Source organism: Trichechus manatus, unplaced genomic scaffold (assembly GCF_000243295.1).
Source record: "Trichechus manatus latirostris isolate Lorelei unplaced genomic scaffold, TriManLat1.0 scaffold00122, whole genome shotgun sequence".
Taxonomy (NCBI): Eukaryota; Metazoa; Chordata; class Mammalia; order Sirenia; family Trichechidae; genus Trichechus; species Trichechus manatus.
The window spans coordinates 6,568,444-6,587,256 of record NW_004444058.1 but is presented as its reverse complement, the minus strand read 5'-3'; the positions used below and the strand labels follow the sequence as shown (position 1 = coordinate 6,587,256).

At 48.0% G+C, this 18,813-nt stretch overlaps 1 protein-coding gene across 1 annotated transcript; it reads right to left on the bottom strand.

Annotated features, from left to right (window-relative positions):
* Nucleotides 1-2,422: 2,422 nt before the first annotated feature.
* CALR3 (calreticulin 3) lies at nucleotides 2,423-18,724 on the bottom strand. Its single transcript, XM_004384424.2, has 9 exons — nucleotides 18,634-18,724; nucleotides 18,324-18,425; nucleotides 15,897-16,100; nucleotides 12,238-12,332; nucleotides 8,635-8,823; nucleotides 4,788-4,895; nucleotides 4,557-4,688; nucleotides 3,552-3,644; nucleotides 2,423-2,644 (listed from the first exon to the last, which is right to left on the bottom strand). The coding sequence occupies exons 1-9, from the start codon at nucleotides 18,722-18,724 to the stop codon at nucleotides 2,498-2,500; spliced, it is 1,161 nt and encodes a 386-aa protein (XP_004384481.1). The 3' UTR covers nucleotides 2,423-2,497.
* Between the last annotated feature and the right edge of the window lie 89 nt (nucleotides 18,725-18,813).

Below are 18,813 nucleotides of genomic sequence, written 5' to 3'. Positions count from 1 at the left end.
GGCGGGGCTGAGCACGCGCGGACGGGCCCGATGAAATGGGCAGGGGCGGGGGCGGGGCGGAACATGCGCAAACTAGCATGGGCGGGGAAAGCGGGGCTGGTGTCGCGCGTGTGGGCGCCGGGTCCCTGCGGGTGGTGTGCCGAGCTTCACAGCCCCAGGCCTGCCTCCATGGCCATATGCCAACTTTTCACCTCTGTGAGGAGGATGTCACCTCTATGTTGGGGGCTGTCACCACTGTGGGGAGGGTGTCACCTCTATGTGGGGGGCTGTCACCTCTGTGGGGAGGCCATCACCTCTACTGGGAAAGTGTCACTTCTGTGGGGAGGCCATCACCTCTATGGGGAGGGTGTCACCTCTACGGGGAGGGTGTGAACTCTGTGGGGGGCTGTCACCTCTGTGGGGAGGCCATCACCTCTACTAGGAGAGTGTCACCTCTGTGGAGAGGCTGTCCGCTCTGTGGGGGGGCCATCACCTCTATTGGGAGAGTGTCACCTCTATGGGAGGGCTGTCAGTGGGGAGGGTGTTGCCTCTGTGGGGAGGACCTCACCTCTATGGGGAGGGTATGACCTTTATGGGGAGGACCTCACCTCTATGGGGAGGCTGTCACCTCTGTGGGGAGGGTGTGACCTCTGTGGGGTGGTCATCACCTTGGTGGGTGGCTGTCACCCACCTCGCCCCAGTGAGGTGCGCTGCTCCCAGCACAGCAGCATGTGTTAGTGTGCGTGTTTGAGTCCCACTTCTGAGCCTGCCGCCAGGGCTTCGGTGAGCTCGGCAGCGTCACCTCTCTGTGCTGCAGCCATAGCCACCATGCCCAGGACAACTTCCCAGCCACCACCTTCTATCCCTGTGACCTGGGAGGTCACTTAACCAGCCTCTCTGCCTCCCAGTTCACACTTCTGAAAAGAGGGTGAATGATTTGCATTTGTGGGGATCCCATTGATGAGCCCTGCACAGCACCAGCACTACCTGCCGGAGGACTCACGGGGACAGACTCGTCAGGAGGGGCATCTGTGTGTGGACACATGGATGTTCTTTGCTGTCACATACTCACTCACAGGGTGCCCACACGTCCAGAGTTATTCCCACATCCAGGTGAGCAAGGCAGGCCGGGCAGGTTTCCCCAGGGAGGGCTGGCCTTGCCTTACCTGTCTCAGATGGTGGCATTGGTGATTCAGGGTCACTCTGAGTCTGCAGGCGACCAGGGAGGGGTCTATGTGCCCTCGGGTGGAGGAACTACCTCCTGCCCCCTTCCCAGCCATTCATAGTCCCCATGTCCTTCAGATAGGCACTGCATGTTTTGTGGGTCACTCGTCACGTGCGTTGGGTGCCACACCTTGTCACAGGTGCTCCAACATAGGCCAGTTGGACACTGTTCAACCCTAGTCATAGGTCTTGAGCAGGGTCTCCAGCTCACTCTGCATCAGATCAGCAGGAGGGCTCACTCAACAAAGCCTGGGGCTCTCATTCTGGCTCAGCAGGTCTGGGTAGGGCCTGAGATTCCATGTTTCTAGCAAATTCCCAAGTGGTGCTAATGCTGCTGGTTCGAGGGCCCCAGTTTGGAACCACCAGTCTAGGGGAAAGAATGTGCAGTGGTGGTTCAGTGGTAGAATTTTCACCTTCCATGCAGGAGAACTGGGTTTGATCCCTGGCCAATGCACCTCATGTGCAGCCACCTCCTGTCTGTTAGTGGAGGCTTGCATGTTGCTATGATGCTAAACAGGTTTCAGCAGAGCTTCCAGATTAAGATGGACTAGGAAGAAAGGCCTGGCGATTGACTTCTGAAAATCAGCCAATGAAAACCCTATAAATCACAACAGAACATCATCCGATATAGTGCTGGAAGATAAGCCCCCTAGGTTGGAAGGCACTCAGAATACATGGTGGCTGCAACAATGGACTGGAGCAGACCAATGATTGTGAAGATGGTGTAGGACCAGGCGGCATTATGTTCCATTATGCATGGGGTCGTCACGAGTCAGGGCTGACTAGAAAGCAGCTAACGACATGCTACAGAGAACTAACGGCCACAGAAGTGGGTCCCAAAGTGAAAAAGCATCAGCTTCTTTCTTGTACATCATATGCATCTGTCCCAGCGCCCGTGTTTCCTAAAAAAGCTGATGAGCAAACAGAATGCACAAAACCTTTGACGTCAGAGACAGACACCAGCACATTTCACCTGAGGAAAGGTCTGTGTCTATGACTAGTAATGAATAACTCGAACAAATCATAGACTGTTTTCCTTTTTCAAAGTAAGTTTTACCAACTTTTATAAATAGTTTGGGGGGTTGAGAAAGGAGCACTGCATTTCACGCCAGAACCCCTGTGGGCTCACAGAGGTCACCAGGGAACATGTCACCAACCCCATTGGGATCCACACGCAGGAACGGAATGTGTTTCAAAGAAAACCAGACAAGTGACTGTGCAGACATTGGAGCTTTTAAATTAGATTAAAATAGAAACAAGGTGTCACCAGGTACCTTTACTGATCGCTGCACGACTACAGTTCATCTTGCCTGTGAAATTGATTGAAGAAATTTTGCCTCGCATTAAACTTCCCGGCCAGCAGCTCCTCCTCCTCCTCCTCCTCTAGGGCCTTTCTGATCTCCTCTTTGGCCTGGATGGCATCCATCTCCCGTTCTGGGCCCTGGAGGGAGACACGAGAGCCCCGCAGCCCAGGGGTCACCAGCCTGCAGCTGGCCCACCCTCCCCCTGCTGAATTACAGTCCCCAAGGATTCTGGGTAATAATCCCCAGAATCTGTGGGTGTGGCTTATACGGAGAAAGAAAGAGTCTTTGCAGGTGGAATGAAGTGAAGAATGTTGGCATGGGAAGCTGATTCTGGATTATGTGGGTGGGCCTTCAGTGTAATTTGAAAAAAAAAAAAAAAGCCATCTGCTGTTAAGTCGACTCCAGTTCATGGAAATCCCATGTGTGTAAGAGTAGAACTGTGCTTCACAGGTTTTTCAATAGCTGATTTTTCAGAAGTAGACTGCCAGGCCTTTCTTCTGAGGCACCTCTTGTATTCAGTTGTAAACATTCACCAAGCCCTTTCCTAAATGTTGCCGTTGTTGTTAGTTGCTGTCAAGTTGATTCCAATTCATGGTGACCCATGTATCAGAATAGAACTATGCTCCATAGGGTTTTCAAGGCTGTGATCTTTTGGAAACAGATCGCCAGGGCTTTCTTCCAAGGCATCTCTGGGTATTCATTGGTAAAAATTCATCAAGCCCTTTCCTAAATGTTGCTCTTGTTAGTTGCTATTGAGTTGACTCTGACTCCGGAGGACCCTCGTGTGTGCAGAGTAGAACTGTTCCCTAGGGTTTTCAAGCCTGTGGCCTTTTGGAAGCAAATCACCAGGCTTGTCTTCTTAGGTGCATCTGGGTGACTTTGAATCTCCAACCTTTTGGTTAGTAGTCAAGTGCTTAACTGTTTGCACCACCCAGGGACCCCTTTTCCTAAATGTTACACTCCAATTAAAAAAAAAAACTGACAAAAATCAATGAATCAGTGATGAAAGAAAAGTGAATTGCGTGCATGTGTTGAACACTGTACCTTGGTTTCACCCCAGGTGGCCTTCCCAAAATTCTCAGCATACTCTTCATCGTCTGTGATCAGGAAGTTATCAAAGATGGTTCCAGATCGCACCTGCAGATGAAATCAGGGGCTTGGTTACTGATGCAAGATACAGAACCACTCTCCACAGAGAAGCAGCTGCTATGTGCTCAGTACGGTGATAGGGATTAGTTCTCAGTCCTATGTGCCTACACACACTTCTAGGCTGCCAGTTCCCTCCAGGGCACTGGTTCTCAAACTTGCCTGCAAACCAGGGTCACCCAGAGCATTTACAGAATCTCTGGATGCCTGTCCCACCCCTGAGATGCTGAGTGGTCAGTCCAGGGCACAGCCTGGGCATTGAGGCCACACTGGAGGACCACTGCTCTGGAACCTTCCTGCATGGGGGATGGGACGTGGACCGGCAGGAGCAGCATTGCTGGGAGCCTGCTGGGAGTGCAGAACCCTAGGCCCCACCCCAGGCTGCCCGTGCCAGACCCTGCCGTCTTATCCTGGAGTTGATGGGCACCCCAGATCAGCTCTGAGCTGAGGGCTGACACTGCCAGCAGTGGCGTGGAAGGTGCATTCGTAGGAGGTAAGATTGAAGGGCAGGAAACCCCAAGAAGACAGGACCCATATCGGTTGTGCCTATCTGTGTCTTAGAGTCTGGGCACCAGGGCCTGGCACATAGCAGGTGCTCACTGAATAGCAATGTTTTGAATTAAAAGAATCTATAAGGTCCCTGAGAGGTGCCCTGGTGGCACAATGTTTAAAGCACTCAGCTGCTAACTGAAAGGTTGGTGGTTCGAACCCACCCAGTGGCAACATGGAAGAAAAGGCCCAGCAATCTACTTCTGTAAAGATTACAGCCAAGAAAACCCTATGAGCAGTTCTACTCTGTAACACATGGAGTCGCCATGAGTCTGAATCAACTCAATGGCAGCTAAAACAACAACCTGCTGAAGTTCACAGTTTTTAATGAAAGCAAATTTAAAACCCAGTGACCTGCCAAAGCTCCAGTCCAATAGCACCGATGTTCTCAAATTCTGAAAGGTCGTACTCTGTCAGATAGTTGGTGTTTCTCATCTTCTGATGGAGCCACACATCTTTATCGATCCCCTCTGGTTTCAGACCATCCTGCAACAAACCACACACACAGGTAGTTGGCATGATATGGGGTGGGGGGGAGGGGCAGCCCAAGGGCATCCCAGATTGCAGAGCACCGGGAGACCGTACCTGGTACGGAGGCTTCTGCAGCATCGGCCCGGACCAGTCACCATCCAGCTCACTGTTCCAGTCACTTGGCTTGCTGGCGCTTGCATCCAGAAAATGTTTCTCCCAGTCCTGAACACAAATCCAAAACTCAGCTGGGTGATCAGGGAGAAAGGGGATTCTTAGATCCCAACAGACGGGGTGAGACAGGATGTGGCCCCCTCACAATTTCCCCCGCTCCTTTCCAATTCGGTGGCCAGATGCTCAGGGTTTCCAATCCCACTGAGAGCTTCAGGTAACACATGGCTGGGTTTTTCTCTGTAACCCCCTGTGTGATTTCAGTGTTTTTTCTTCCATGTTGCTGAGAGGAACAGCAGTGTGGACAGTGCAAAATAATGGCTAACTTAAAATGATGGGGAATATAAGTGATGGTGGGGGAGGGATCTAGTACTGCTCAGGTCATATTAAGTCTGTCTTCTCTGCTGTGGTCACAGACAGGCTGTTCCGGAGAGAAAGGTGAGATAACTAAGAAATGTTCGGAGATTTATGGGGATTGCAGAGTAGCAGGATAAAAGTAGTTCCATTATTGAGTGATAACGTGTGTACATATACATGTGTGTACATATGTATGTATGTAGTTATATGTGCATGTATATGCATATATACATGTATGTAAACATACACATACATATCAACCGGTTGCCATCGAGTCATTTCCGACGCATAGCAACCCCATGCGTGTCAGAGTAGAACTGTGCTCCATAGGGTTTCCAATGGCTGATTTTCGGGAAGTAGATCACCAGCCCTTTCTTCTGAGGCACCTCTAGGTAGACTCCAACTGCCAACTTTTCATTAGCAGGGGAGCACATTAACCATTTGCACCACACAGGGAGTCCTACATGTACATATATGTATGTTTATATATATATATACCAAAACCAAACCCACTGCTGTCCAGTCGATTCCAACTCATAGTGACCCTATAAGACAGAGTAGAACTGCCCCACAGGGTTTCCAAGAAGTGCCTGGTGGATTCGAACTGCAGACCTTTTGGTTAGTAGCCAAGCTCTTAACCACTGCACCAGCAGGGCTCCATTTATATGTGTGTATGTATATATATATATATTCTTCACCAACACCATAATTCAAAGGTATCAAGGATGCTGGCAAAGAATATTGAATATATCACGGACTACCAGAAGAACAAACAAATCAGTCTTGGAATAAGTATAGCCAGAATGCTCCTTAGAAGCGAGGATGGCGAGACTTCATCTCATGTACTTTGGCATGCTAATCAGGAAGGACCAGGCCCTGGAGAATGACATCATGCTGGGTAGAGTGTCAGCAAAAAAGAGGAAGACCCTCAACGTGATGGACTGACACAGTGGCTGCAACAATGGGCTCAAACACAGCAACGATTGTGAGGATGACCGAGGACCAGGCAACATTTCAGTCTGTTGTACACAGGGTCACTATGAGTTGGAACCAACTGAATGGCACCTAACAGCAATAACGTATATATATGGCTTAAAAAACCAAAACCAAACCCGTTGCCACTGAGTTGATTTCAACTCATAGTGACCCTACAGGACAGAGGAGAACTGCCTCACAGGGTTTCCAAGGAGCAGCTGGTGGATTTGAACTGCCAACATTTTGGTTAGCAGCTGAGCTCTTAACCACTGTGCCACCAGGGCTCCATATATGGCTTAGTAGTTGTTTAATAAATATGTGTTGAATAAATGAGTGGATGAAAAAGGTTGCTGAGAATTAACTAATTCAGATAAACACTTCAGCAAGAGCATTGATGTCCTGTATGCTGAGGTTTTCTCTCTGAGAGTGACTGAGCAATGGCACAGGTTCTGCCCTTGGGCTGTGGTTTTTTTCCACAGTGCCCCCTAACTTCTCACCAGCTAAGGCATGGATTTCTTGCCTCCCCCTCCTGCTCCTTTCTCCCTACCCCAACTTGCAGCAGGTGAGACCCTCCTGAGTTGGGGTCCAGGAAACCGTGACCATCCAAGTAGCCGGCTCCTTATAATTGTGGGTTCTCACAGTGTAATTCCAGAATTCATTTCTGTTTAAGAACTCACCCGGAACTAGATATAGAGACAAGAATTACTCAGTTTAGAGGTAAACTTCCAAAAGGATTGATCAATGACTCTTGGGAACTGGGTCTCACGACCCACCCCACACTGCTCACTGGGCCTGGGGAGGCTTCGGTGGAGCCCTGAGGCAGCAGGATTTCCGGACAGGACCTGTCACCTGCTAACCACCCTACAGCTCCAGGGTAAGTTTCTCTGCCTTCTGGGCCTTGGTTCCCCATTTGGGGTGCATTATATGGCCTCGGGGGGCTGATAGAGGGACATGTGTCAGTGCTGGGCCTGGCACACACTAGACACCAAGTATTATGGCAGCTTGTGGTGAGTAGAACTGTGTCCCCCAAAAGATATGTCCCCATCTTGAAACCTGTGAAAGCGACAGTATTTGGAAAAAGAGTCTTTGCAGGTGTGATTAAGTGACAGATCTTGTTATGGATTGAATGGTGTCCCCCCAAAATATGTGTTGTAAATCCTAACTCCTGTACCTGTGGATGTGATCCCATTTGGGAATAGGATTTTCTTTGTTAATGAAGCCAACTCAGTGTAGGGTGTATCTTAAGCCAATCACTTTTGAGATTTAAAAAGATATAGGCACAGAGATAAGCAAGCACAAACAGGGGAAGACAGATGCCACATACCGATCACCAAGGAACTGAGGAACACTGGGCTAGAGAAGCTGAGACGAGAACCTTCCCCTAGAGCCGACAGAGAGAGAGAGCCTTCCCCTAGAGCTGGCGCCCTGAATTCAGACTTCTAGCCTCCTGCACTGTGAGACAATAAATTTCCGTTTGTTAAAGCTACCCACTTGTGGTATTTCTGTCACAGCAGCACTAGATAACTAAGACAGACTCAAGGTAAGATCATCCTGGATTATCTAGGTGGACTTTAAATTCAATGATAAGATCCTTATAAGAAACAGAAGAGAAAACACAGGGAAAACCACCCTGTGACGATGGAGGTAGGGACTGGAGTGATGTAGCCACAAGCCCGGGACCACCTGGAGCCACCAGAAGCTGGAAGAGACAAGGAAGGATCCTCCCCTGGAGCCTCCAGAGAGAGTGCGGCCCTGCCAACACCTTGATTTCAGACTTCTGGTCTCCAGGACTCTGAAAGAATACATTTCTATTGTTTCAAGTCACCCACATTGTGATAATTTGTCATAACAGCCCTTGAAAACTAATATATAGCTGTTATGTTAACCAATTCTTGGTTGTCAGTTACGACAAGTATGATGCTCAGAAAATACTTTACTTTCAAATGCAAAATAACAAAAAAATCATTTTTAAAAAGGTTGCTGATACCATATCCTTTATTTTTACATTGGTAAAAATAAAACAAGCCCTACTTTCTTTCATCTCATATATTGTAAAACTCTTCCACAATACCTTGAAATGTGCAAACTGTATAGCTGGTAATAGTGGCATATGCTTGGGGGTAGGATATTTGATTGGTATAATATTATCATCACAATTACCACTCACGTAGCAATTGTAGCTGGGTAGTCACAAAGTGTACTTTTATACTTTCTACAGTTATTTAGGAATCTCTAAGTAGTACAAATGATTAATGTGCTAGGCTGCTAACCAAAGGGATGCAGGTTCAAGTCCACCCAGAGGTGCCTCAGAAGAAAGGCCTGGTGATCTGTTTCCCAAAAGATCAGCCATTCAAAACCCTATGAACCACAGTTCTACTCTGACACACATGGGATCACCATGAGTCGGGGTTGACTCAACAGCAACTGGGTTCATTTATAGATGTTCAGGAAAATTCCAAACCTGAGTTTTGCTGTCTGTAGCCTGATCCCAGTCCTTAGACTCTGCTGAAGATTTTTCCATTTTCTTCAGGGATGTTAGATGCCAGTCATACTCGATGCTGCCTGACTCGATTGATTGGCCATCAACTTTCACGTCGTAAGTCAGATCTGGTCTTAAAATCAGAGTGTAAAGGTGTGTAAAGGCATCGACCTGCAAATTCCAGGGGAGAAAGGGTAACAATGAATCCCTTGATGCTTCAGCTTAGCTCTCAGTTTATTTACATGTTCATCAGCCACAGCGTTGTTAGAAAAGGCAAGGAGACAGACTCTGGGAGGATGGGTGATTTAATTATAAGATAAAGGGTGTCCTAGCGAGACTTTGAATCCCTTACTGTGGACACATCATCAGGAAAGACTAATTGCTAGAAAAGGACAACATGGCTGTTAAATTGGGGGTTCGTTGAAATGAGGGAAACCCTCCACGAGATGGACTGAAACAACAGCTGCAAAAACGGGCTCAAACACACCAATGATCATGAAGATGGCACAGGACGGGGCAACGTTTCCTTCTGTTGTACTTGGGGTTGACGTGAGTTGGAACCGACTCTACGGGAACAACAACAGAATGATCACCCTCTTGCAGAATACTTCCTCGCTTTATTAATAGCCTTCTCTTGGACTAGTAGTCGCCCTCGCAGAAAGACAGTGGCTCCCATTTATAAAACCCACAGGAAACCACGACTGGGCAGCCGATACAAACTAAGGGGTCACTGCCCTGTTTGACTTAAGAGAAGCCATATGAAAAAACTGTTTTCTATTCTAGAAGATGCCAAAGGAAGGCTACTCTTGAATACATCTGTTTGTCAGTACAAGGAGGAATTTTCTAATACTCTGAGCTGTCCAACTGTTCAAGCCCCGTGAAGGGAAGCTGGGTGCCTCATACAAGGAGGGGACCAAAAAAAACAAACGCGTTGCCATCAAGTCTGACTCACAGTAACCCTTTAGGACAGAGTAGAGCTGCTCCACAGGGTTTCCAAGGCTGTAATCTTTATAGGAGCTGACTACCCCATCTTTCTGTCGAAGAGTGGGCAGTTTCGAACCACCAACCTTTTGGTTAGCAGCCCTGTGCCACCAGGGCTCTTTGAACAAGAAGGGAAGAATTCAGTAAATACAAAGTAAAGGTGGGAAGGAAGGTGGGAGGGTGGTTCCTGGCATGCCTGCCTGTCACAGCAGCGGGTACCCCTGCATCCTACTCCACTGCGGCCCTCTATGGTACCCACCCAGCAGCACCAGCAGCACCAGGGACACTGCAGAAATGCTCATTCCCAGGCAGCCCAACTGGTTCCATTGGGACCTCTGAGGGGCCACAGTCTGTGCCCCCAAGGCCTGGGGTCCTGACGCTGCTCAGGTGGGAGAACCACTGTCTTGTCATCTTAAAGGCTCTATGTCCCCATGAGCCCCTTTAATGAGAGCCAAGCCCACAGGCCTCTCTGCCCTGTGCCACCATCTGCTTTGCCAACAGGGCCGGCCACTATGGCTCACACTGGATGTTCAGGATCAAGACTACGGCCAGCTCTGGGTCCTCAGCCTCAGCAGTGCGAGGTGACAGGAGCACCCACCTTGCCAAACGCTCTCCTCGGGCTCACCGCCAGCCCCCAGTGCTGTCCCACCATGATTTTGTCATCGGGACAGACCCTCCTGAGTGACTGCTACCACTCTCCATTTTCCATGTCCACACAGATGTAAACAACCCAAAAGCGGCACCACCACTCCCAACCCTCAGCCTAGAGCTCAGCCCATTTCCAACACCCTGCTGGCCACGTGCCCCTGGAGGCCCTGCGGGACCGAGCAGCCTACCACTCAGACACGGCATGGCCGTGTGGTTCATCACAGCACCGCAGAGGGTCATCCTTGGCTCCCGTCTTCCCTTGTCACAGAGCACTGATGAGCCTATCTCCAGGTCACAGGTCAATTCTACCCCAGGTCCTGCCCCAGCCCACCTCTGGGTCATAGGTCAGGCCTCCCCTAGGCTGTGGGCCCGAGCCTACCTCCAGGTCACAGGTTGGGCCTCCCCCAGGCACTGCACCCAAGGCTTTGGCCTAATAGTCCCACCACCCCCTCTAGGCACATCAGAGGTAATTCTCAAGCATTTTTCAGGCCCCTCCTGGGAAGCCCTAGTGGCTGACCATGCTTGCCACCAGCAAGGTTCCCAGCCCCTCCAACACCCAGGGTGTGTCAGAGCCCATGAGGATGGCCGTGCTCTGGCTGAGAGTTCTATGGTGCCAACAAGCTGCCAGGGGCCCCATGCCGCTCTCAAACAGGCAGCAACATGATCCTCCAGGGGCCATTGGGCTACAGTGGCAGTCTGGGCAACACAGACATGCTGACCCTCAGCTATAGTTTCCTGGCCTCTGGGGTCTTGGCCCCAGAGGGTACCATGGGCCCACAGAGGAAGCCCCTGGCACCTTCCCGGCTAGGGGCCCAGCAGCCTTTGCAGTGTCACCTCCTGCCTCTGCCCTGAGAAATGGAGATGACACTCTTTAGGTCACCTGGGTAAGAGAGCAAGACAGTATGCATTCACTTTAGAAATACTCCCCTTCGAAAATGCTTGGGTATTTTGAAGATGCTTAATTTCTCCAGAATGTGTTTTTCATCCTGAATATTTTATCATTGGTAATGATGGATATGGATGAAACATGAGGGTCCTGCTGTAACTCTTCAGGGGACAATGACAGTCTGATGACATGGTTGTGATGGTTAACATTATGTGTCAACTTGGCTAGGCCATGCTTCCCAGTATTGTGTGGTTGTCCTCCATTTTGTGATATTATATAATTATCCTCCATTTTATGTGTTGTGAATCCTAACCTCTATATGTTAATGAGGCAGGATTAGTATGGGGTGTATCTTGAGTCACAGACTTATAAGAGAGTGTGATTCAACTCACACCCTTATTCAAGTCACACCCTTACTCTGATGTAGGGGGAGCTTCCTTGGTGGTGTGACCTGCATCCAATATGTATACGAATGCCGTTGCAAGGCACTTCCTTGCTCTGGATCCTGCATCCGGCTTATCATCACCTGCCTACCAGTTCCTGGGACTTCAGCCTGCTGTCTGACCTACCAGTTCTGGGATTGGCCAGCTTCCACAGCCCCGTGAGCCAACAGCTTACCCTCTGACCTGCCAATCGTGGATTCCTCAGCCCCTACAAGAAGTGAGTCAGGAGAAGCCTCCAGCCTGATGCCTGACCCATGGATTTGGGACTTGCCAGCCTCCACAACTGCGTGAGCCATTTCCTTGAGATAAATCTCTATATATATACTTATATATAAATGCTTCACTGGTTTTGCTTCTCTAGAGAACTCAGCATAAGACAATGGTTCACAGTAAAAGGGACTTGTGCCCTACTGGTGAGGTCAGAACATTCAGGGGAACAAACCAGTCAGAGTTGACAAGTCTCTCTAGTGGACCCGTTAGCCTGGAAACCAAGGTGGGGAGTTATGTTCACTCAGACCTGGCTTTGGCTTAGCAAAATACTTTAAGATCAAAACTATCTTCTCTAAACGTGGTTACCACTGAAAAGAGAGTTAATACAATCACTGATTTGGGTACAAGAGCATTTACCTTACACCTGATTGATTTCTTGTTTGAATGATACTGATTCTTGAAATATAAAATGACATGAATTTTCTTGATATCAAATCCGCAAATATCGGGTCCTACAAAAAAAATGAGATGCTCTCAATTTCTTTCCGTAATTTATGCACCACCATAAAGTACCCCCTCCTGACCACTCTCCTTAAATTTACAAGGCCCAGAAGTGACACCAACCATTGGCAGGCCCTTCTCTGGAAATTGCAGCTGCCTGGGTCTCAAGCACGTCAGCCTGTACGAGAAGGCAGGCCCAGCCGTCTAACAGGTGTCCCTGGTGCTACCTGCCTCGCCCCAGCTCTGACACATGCACCTGTGACCAGGTAGGGTGCAGGTGTCAGAGCTGCCCAGACTGGCTCCAACCCCAAGGTGGCAGTTCCAGGGGCTGAGACATGTGGCAACTACTTAGCCTCCCCATGCCTCTGTTTCCTCATCTATAAAATGGGGATGTTAATCTTGACTTCATAAGGTATTATGCCAGTGAAATGGACTGGTGTATGTAAAGCACTTAGTGTGGCAAAGCACAGGATTTGTGCTGTTGTTATTATCATTATTATACTCCAAGAAGATCTATACCTACATAAAACAGTGTGGCAAAGCTCAAGACTTGTGCCATTATGTATTATTACACTCTAAGATGATACATACCGATACATCTACACAGACACACACACGCACACACAGACACACACACACTCTTAATGATAAACCCAAATGATAAAGGAGAAAGAGATTATACTCAGTACGTAGGTTCCAGTGAAGTTGCTAAGAACATGGAATGTTGTGGAACATACCATTCCCCGAGGATCTGTCATTTTGAACACTGTCATTCTGAACATGTGGACCAAGGCTTATGGGGTATAACTGGGAAATCCGTCCAGCCTTTTGATGATGTTTGACCTGTCCTGCGGGTCATTGGCCTCAAGCACACATTTGCTGTTCTTCCTATTTCAGATAGAACATTCTGGAACACCCCTGGACTGGGTGCCCACCTCGGGGTATTGTGTCTGGCTAAACAAGTATAAACACAAGCACGTCCACATCTTTTGTTGAGCGCTGAGTGATGAACCCCAGAGTAAAGGGAGATTCAGGCTGTACACAAGTACTTACAGAACGTTAGCAACTGGCTAGAAGGAGATGCTACATCAAACCTGGAAACGGCATTGTGAAGCATCCACAGAGAACACTGTGCGCTCTCAAAGGGTGTGCGCTTCATTTCTTTTGTTGCCATCGCTGGAAAACATCCCAGTCCACTTTTTAAAATGAAAGCTACGGCATGTAAGCTATTTGTGTAAAATACGACTTTTTCAGAATTGAGATGTGTGATTTAGTTTTCCTTCAAAACTGGCCAGAATTTTCCTCCTCTCTATTCCTTAGCACCTACACACTGTTCGTATTGAATTAAGCTTTAGGACACGCTCAGAAATGACAGGGAAATCTGGAGTTTTCTTTTAATGGCAATAATAAAATTGCCACAAATGGATTTTTATCAGGAAGGGACATAGGGTCTGAATTTGGGCTGATCTGACTTTGGGCACGTAGTTTAATCTGAGCCTCAGTTTCCTTATCTGCAAAATGGGGGTGGTAAGGTCTGTTTTCCGGGGTTTTACATACATCACCTAAGACTGCATATGCTGGCCCCGGCAAGGGCTTGATAGAACAGGCTTCTCTCCTCTTCCCCTTCAGCACCCTGCGAACCATTAAATTCTTCTCATACCAAAAGCTAGAGCTGAGACGTCAGGGGACGGGCTTTAATAGTGACAGGTCTCTAATTCAACAGTTCATTTTTCTGCTATATTATCTTTACCATCCTGTTTAAATAGAATAACCCCCACCACCAAAACCAAGACCTTTAAATTTCTTTTTGAATCAAAACAGACACCTTCATTCCAGATTTCAAATTCAAGAGCACATGGGAGGCAGGGTAGAGCAGAAGGAACTCAGGGCAGGGAGTCAGGGTCTGTGGTATCTGTGGAGACTTTGCTTCTGTCTAATTCTGTCACTTTGGAGAAATCCCCATACTCCATAAAATGACAGAGTGGGATCACACAATCTCTAATACTCTACTTCTAAAGCTCAGATTCTGAATTACACTATGACCAGCAGTGTAGATAAACATAACAACAGTACAACCAGGTGACCAAAGCCTGCTGCTGATTGCAATAAATTCAGAGATAAGCATGGGAAAAACATACAAGGGAGAAAAATTCCACAAGCCATCCATGTTCGGGTATGGGAGAAAAGGATTTTAAAGAATGATTCCCCAAATGTGGAGCATGGGTGGATATTTTAAAAGTACACCTATTCCTAAAAAGATTTCGAGAGGGAGAGCCTAGCTTCTGGAACCTACACCCTTCAGTTACATCTCTTCCTCATTTCAGCATACATTTTAATCCATTACCCTCGGTGTCAGGAGAGATTGCATGTATTTCAGGGGTTGGCAAACTTTTCCTGTAAAGGGCCAGATAGGAAATATTTTCGGCTTTGTGGGTGAATGGCCTTTGTTGCAACAACTCAACTCTGCTATCTGTTATAGCAGGAAGGGAGCCTTAGACAAATGTAAAAGAACAAGCATGGCTGTGGGCCAATAAAACTTTATTTATGGAAATTGGAAATAAACTTAATTTTTTTCAAGTATGAATTTCATATAGTTTTAATTTTTAGATTTTTGAAATTCATGTAATTTTCACAAGTCACGAAATATTATCCTTCCTTTGATTTCTTTCAACCATCAAAACATGTAAAAACTACTCTTAGCTCGTGGGTGGCAAAAAACAAGCCATAGTTTGCCAACTCCTGATATATTCAGTGTAGGCTGGGTTCCATTAATACTGAATAAATAACTTTCTCAAAAGCATGACAGAATGGTACAATGGTCTTTTTTTTTTATTAACATTTTATTGTATTTTTGATGAAACATACACACAGCAAAACACGCTCCCATTCAACAGTTTCTACACAGAACTGTGCTCCACAGTGTTTTCAGTGACATTGGTTACATTCTTCACATTGTGTCAACATTCTCATCATTTCCTTTCTAGTTGTTTCGTTCCCATTAACTTAGTCTCACTGGCCCCAAACTTCTCATCTATGCTTTAACTTTTGTCCATTTGACCTCATATAGATACTCAAGGATGACATTCTTTACTATTTGAGCTAACCTTCTATTTAGTTAAAAGGTGATTTCAGGGAATAGTTTCGCTTCAACGTTTAAAGAGTATCTCAGGGCAAGAGTCTTGGGGATTCCTCGGTATGTAAAACCCACTGCTGTTGAGTCAATTTCAACTCACAGTGACCCTACAGGACAGGGTAGAACTGCCCCACAGGGCTTCCAAGACTGTAAATCTTTATGGAAGCAGACTACCATATCTTTCTCCTGTGGAGCAGCTGGTGGGTTTGAATCACCAACCTTTTAGTTAGCAGCTGAGCACTTTAACAACTGTGCCACCAGGGTTCCTTTAATAATATTAATGAGATTTAACAGGGCTTAAAAACCTTCGGTCAGTTACACTCACTACTGCCCTTATGCTGACCTCATGGTATTTCAGCAAAGTCTTAGTCTACAGCTCACCCCAGGTGGAAGAGTTTTCGAGGTTTCTAGAAATGGCTGCACTGTACACATGTGAACTCACCGAACATAATGTAGTACTGTGATTTTCCATTCAGGTTCTTCTGGTCCACATCCGAGGGAAAGACCTTGACGTAGCCCCCGCCGCAGTCCATCTTCTGCTCGTGTTTCACCGTGTACTGAATCACCAGGGTCTTCCCTTTGTTGCTAAACGGTTTGAACCGTGCAGAGATGGCATAGAACCGGCCGTTTTGGGTGGTTTGCAGACCTTTCAATGAAAAGTACTAATGTAGGATTAGGATGACACTGTGCTTAGTGACTCAGGAAAGTCATCCCCCCAACACCAACAACAAACATTATAGAAAACAACCTGTTGCTGCCCAGTTCATTCCGACTCATTGCAACCTCATGTGTTACAGAGTAGAATGGCTCCATAGGGTTTTCTTGGCTGTAATCTTTATGGGAGCAGATCACCAGGCCTTTCTGCTGCTGTACCACACCTATTCCAGTGCCAATATAATACCAAACAGGCATACTTCTCACTGGCTCTCTGCTTCCACAGACTTTACAGTTCACACATCTGGACATTTTTGTACTTAATATAGTGCTGTTATAAGTGTAGAGGGTTTTGGTATTCAGTGGTACAATTCATGGCTTCCATGCAGGAGGCCTGGGTTCCATTTCCAGCAAAGTCACCTCATGTGCAGCGACCACCTATCTGTCCATGGAGGCTTGCGTGTTGCTAGGATGCTGAACAGGTTTCAGCAGAGTTTCCAGGCTAAGACAGACCAGGAAGAAAGGTCTGGCGATCAACTTATGAAAATCAGCCCATGAAAACCCTATGGGACACAACGGTCCAAGCTGCAACTAATCATGGGGACAGCTTAGGACTTGGCAGCATTTCATTCCATTGTGCATGGGGTCGCCATGAGTTGGTGGTGACCTAGTGGCTGCTGGGCAGGTTTGAACTGCCAATCTTTTTGGTTAGTAGTTAAGCACAAACTGTTTGTGCCACCCAGGGATCAGTATGTCCAAACCTGAACTAATAACTGCCTCTCACTACCACACCCCTCTCTCTCTGCTCCCCCCGCCACCCCCCATCTCTCCAGGAATTCGCGGCCCCTCCCTCTCCCTTACCACCTACCATCTAGACAATCCCCAAGGCCAACTGAGTCTGTCTCCTTCTGTGTCTGATCCCACTCTGACACCCCCTCACCCTCTTTCACCCCCCCCCCAATCTCATTGTGGCTAAATTCTACTCATCCTTCCATTCAGGGCTTCAATGTCATAGTCCTAGGAGACCCGGAGGGATGGGGCCTTATTACTGGTTGTCCCCATGTCTGCTCTCAGTAGTCATGTGTCCAAGGAATGAATGGAATGCACAGACTCTCAGGATTCCAAATGAGAGAAAGGAAAAAAAATGTGGAAAAAACCCAAATGATTCAGAGGAGTAGCCAAAGTGGAAATTTCTTTTGACAAGTTGCATGGAATTAAAAAAACAAACAACTGCTGTTGAGTTGGCTCTGACTCACGGTGACCCCATGTGTGTCAGGGTAAACCTGTGCTCCACAGGGTTTTCAGTGGCTAATTTTTTTGGAAGCAGATTGCCAGGCCTTTCTCTTCTGAAGCACCGCTGAGTGGGTTCAAACAGCTACCCTTGTATAGCAGCCTAGTGCTTAACCGTATGCACCACCCAAAACCAAAAAACCAAACCAATTGCTGTCAAGTTGATTCTGACTCATGGCAACCCCATGTGTGTGAGAACAGAACTGTGCTCCACAGGGTTTTCAGTGGCTGTGACCTTTTGAAGTAGATTACCAGGCCTTTCTTCCAAGGCAACTCTGGGTAGGTTCGAACTACCAATCCTTTAGTTAGTAGTCATGTGCTTAACCATTTCTACCACCCAAGAACTCATTCTGATTGTCGTTAGCTGCCATCAGGTTGATTCTGACTCCTCGTGTTCCCGAAAGGGGCCCTGGTAGCCCAACGGTTGAGCGTTCATCTGCTAACTGAAAGGCTGGTGGTTTGAACACATCCGGAGGCTCTGTGGAAGACGTGGCAATCATATTCAGTAAAGATTAACCCTGCTGCCTTAAAGTTGAATCCAACTCACCGCTACCCTATAGGACAGAGAAGAACTCCCCCACAGGGTTTATAAGGAGCAGCTGGTGGATTCAAACTGCCAACCTTTTGGTTAGCAGCGAGCTCTTAACCACTGCGCCACTAGGGCTCCTCTGGAAAGATTACAGCCTAGAAAACCCTATGGGGCAGTTCTACTCTGTCACCTCATAGAGTCGCTAGGAGTGGAAATTGACTGGGTGGCAATTAACAACACGTGCTCATAAAAACAACCCCCCCGAAGGCCTTACGTCTTCCTTTCCTTACCTGTAAAACGGGTGTAACAGGTGTTGGGGAGTCACCACACCTACCTTGCAAGGCTGCTAAGGGCGTTAAGCATTTAGCTGCACTTTCCCATGATTCCTACACTAACCTTTGTCTTTTTCCTTATGGCCATAAAACTTCCCCGACGAGAGTCTAAAATGCCCGAATTGGGAGTCATTGGTGGACGGCACCCATCGGTTCCTCCAGCGCTCTGTGGGGGAAACAACACCAGTGAGGGCTGAAAACTGTTAGTTTCGGTCACTGGGAGGGTAAGGGGGCCCTCGAGGCCTCGAAACTTTGCGGCTTCGCCACCGCCAACCCCACAGCGAGGGGCCTGGGGCCAACGGCGACTAGGCCGGCAGTTGGGCAGCGAAGTGGGAGGTCTTCACGCCCCCGCAACCAGGCGTGGCCCCTTTCACCTCCGTCTAGAAACTCCTCCTGGAAGTAGACGGTCGCCAACGCCACTCTCAGCAAGCACACCACCCACAGCAGGCCTCTGGCCGCCGCCATGCAGGCTGCGTGGCGTCGCTTTTACAACTGCCCCTTGCTCTCAGCGGCCTCTCAGCCGCGCTCCGGCCCGTCCAAAACTACAACTCCCG

What these genes read in the sequence shown, in the direction of transcription:
- CALR3 (XM_004384424.2), bottom strand. Translation starts at nt 18,724, where the DNA reads ATGGCGGCGGCCAGAGGCCTGCTGTGGGTGGTGTGCTTGCTGAGAGTG. An exon ending in ACAGTACTACATTATGTTCG is followed by an intron (nt 12,333 to 15,896) that starts GTGAGTTCACAT and finishes TTTTTTTTGTAG; the next exon opens with GACCCGATATTTGCGGATTT. An exon ending in TGCAGAAGCCTCCGTACCAG is followed by an intron (nt 4,689 to 4,787) that starts GTACGGTCTCCC and finishes GGTTTGTTGCAG; the next exon opens with GATGGTCTGAAACCAGAGGG.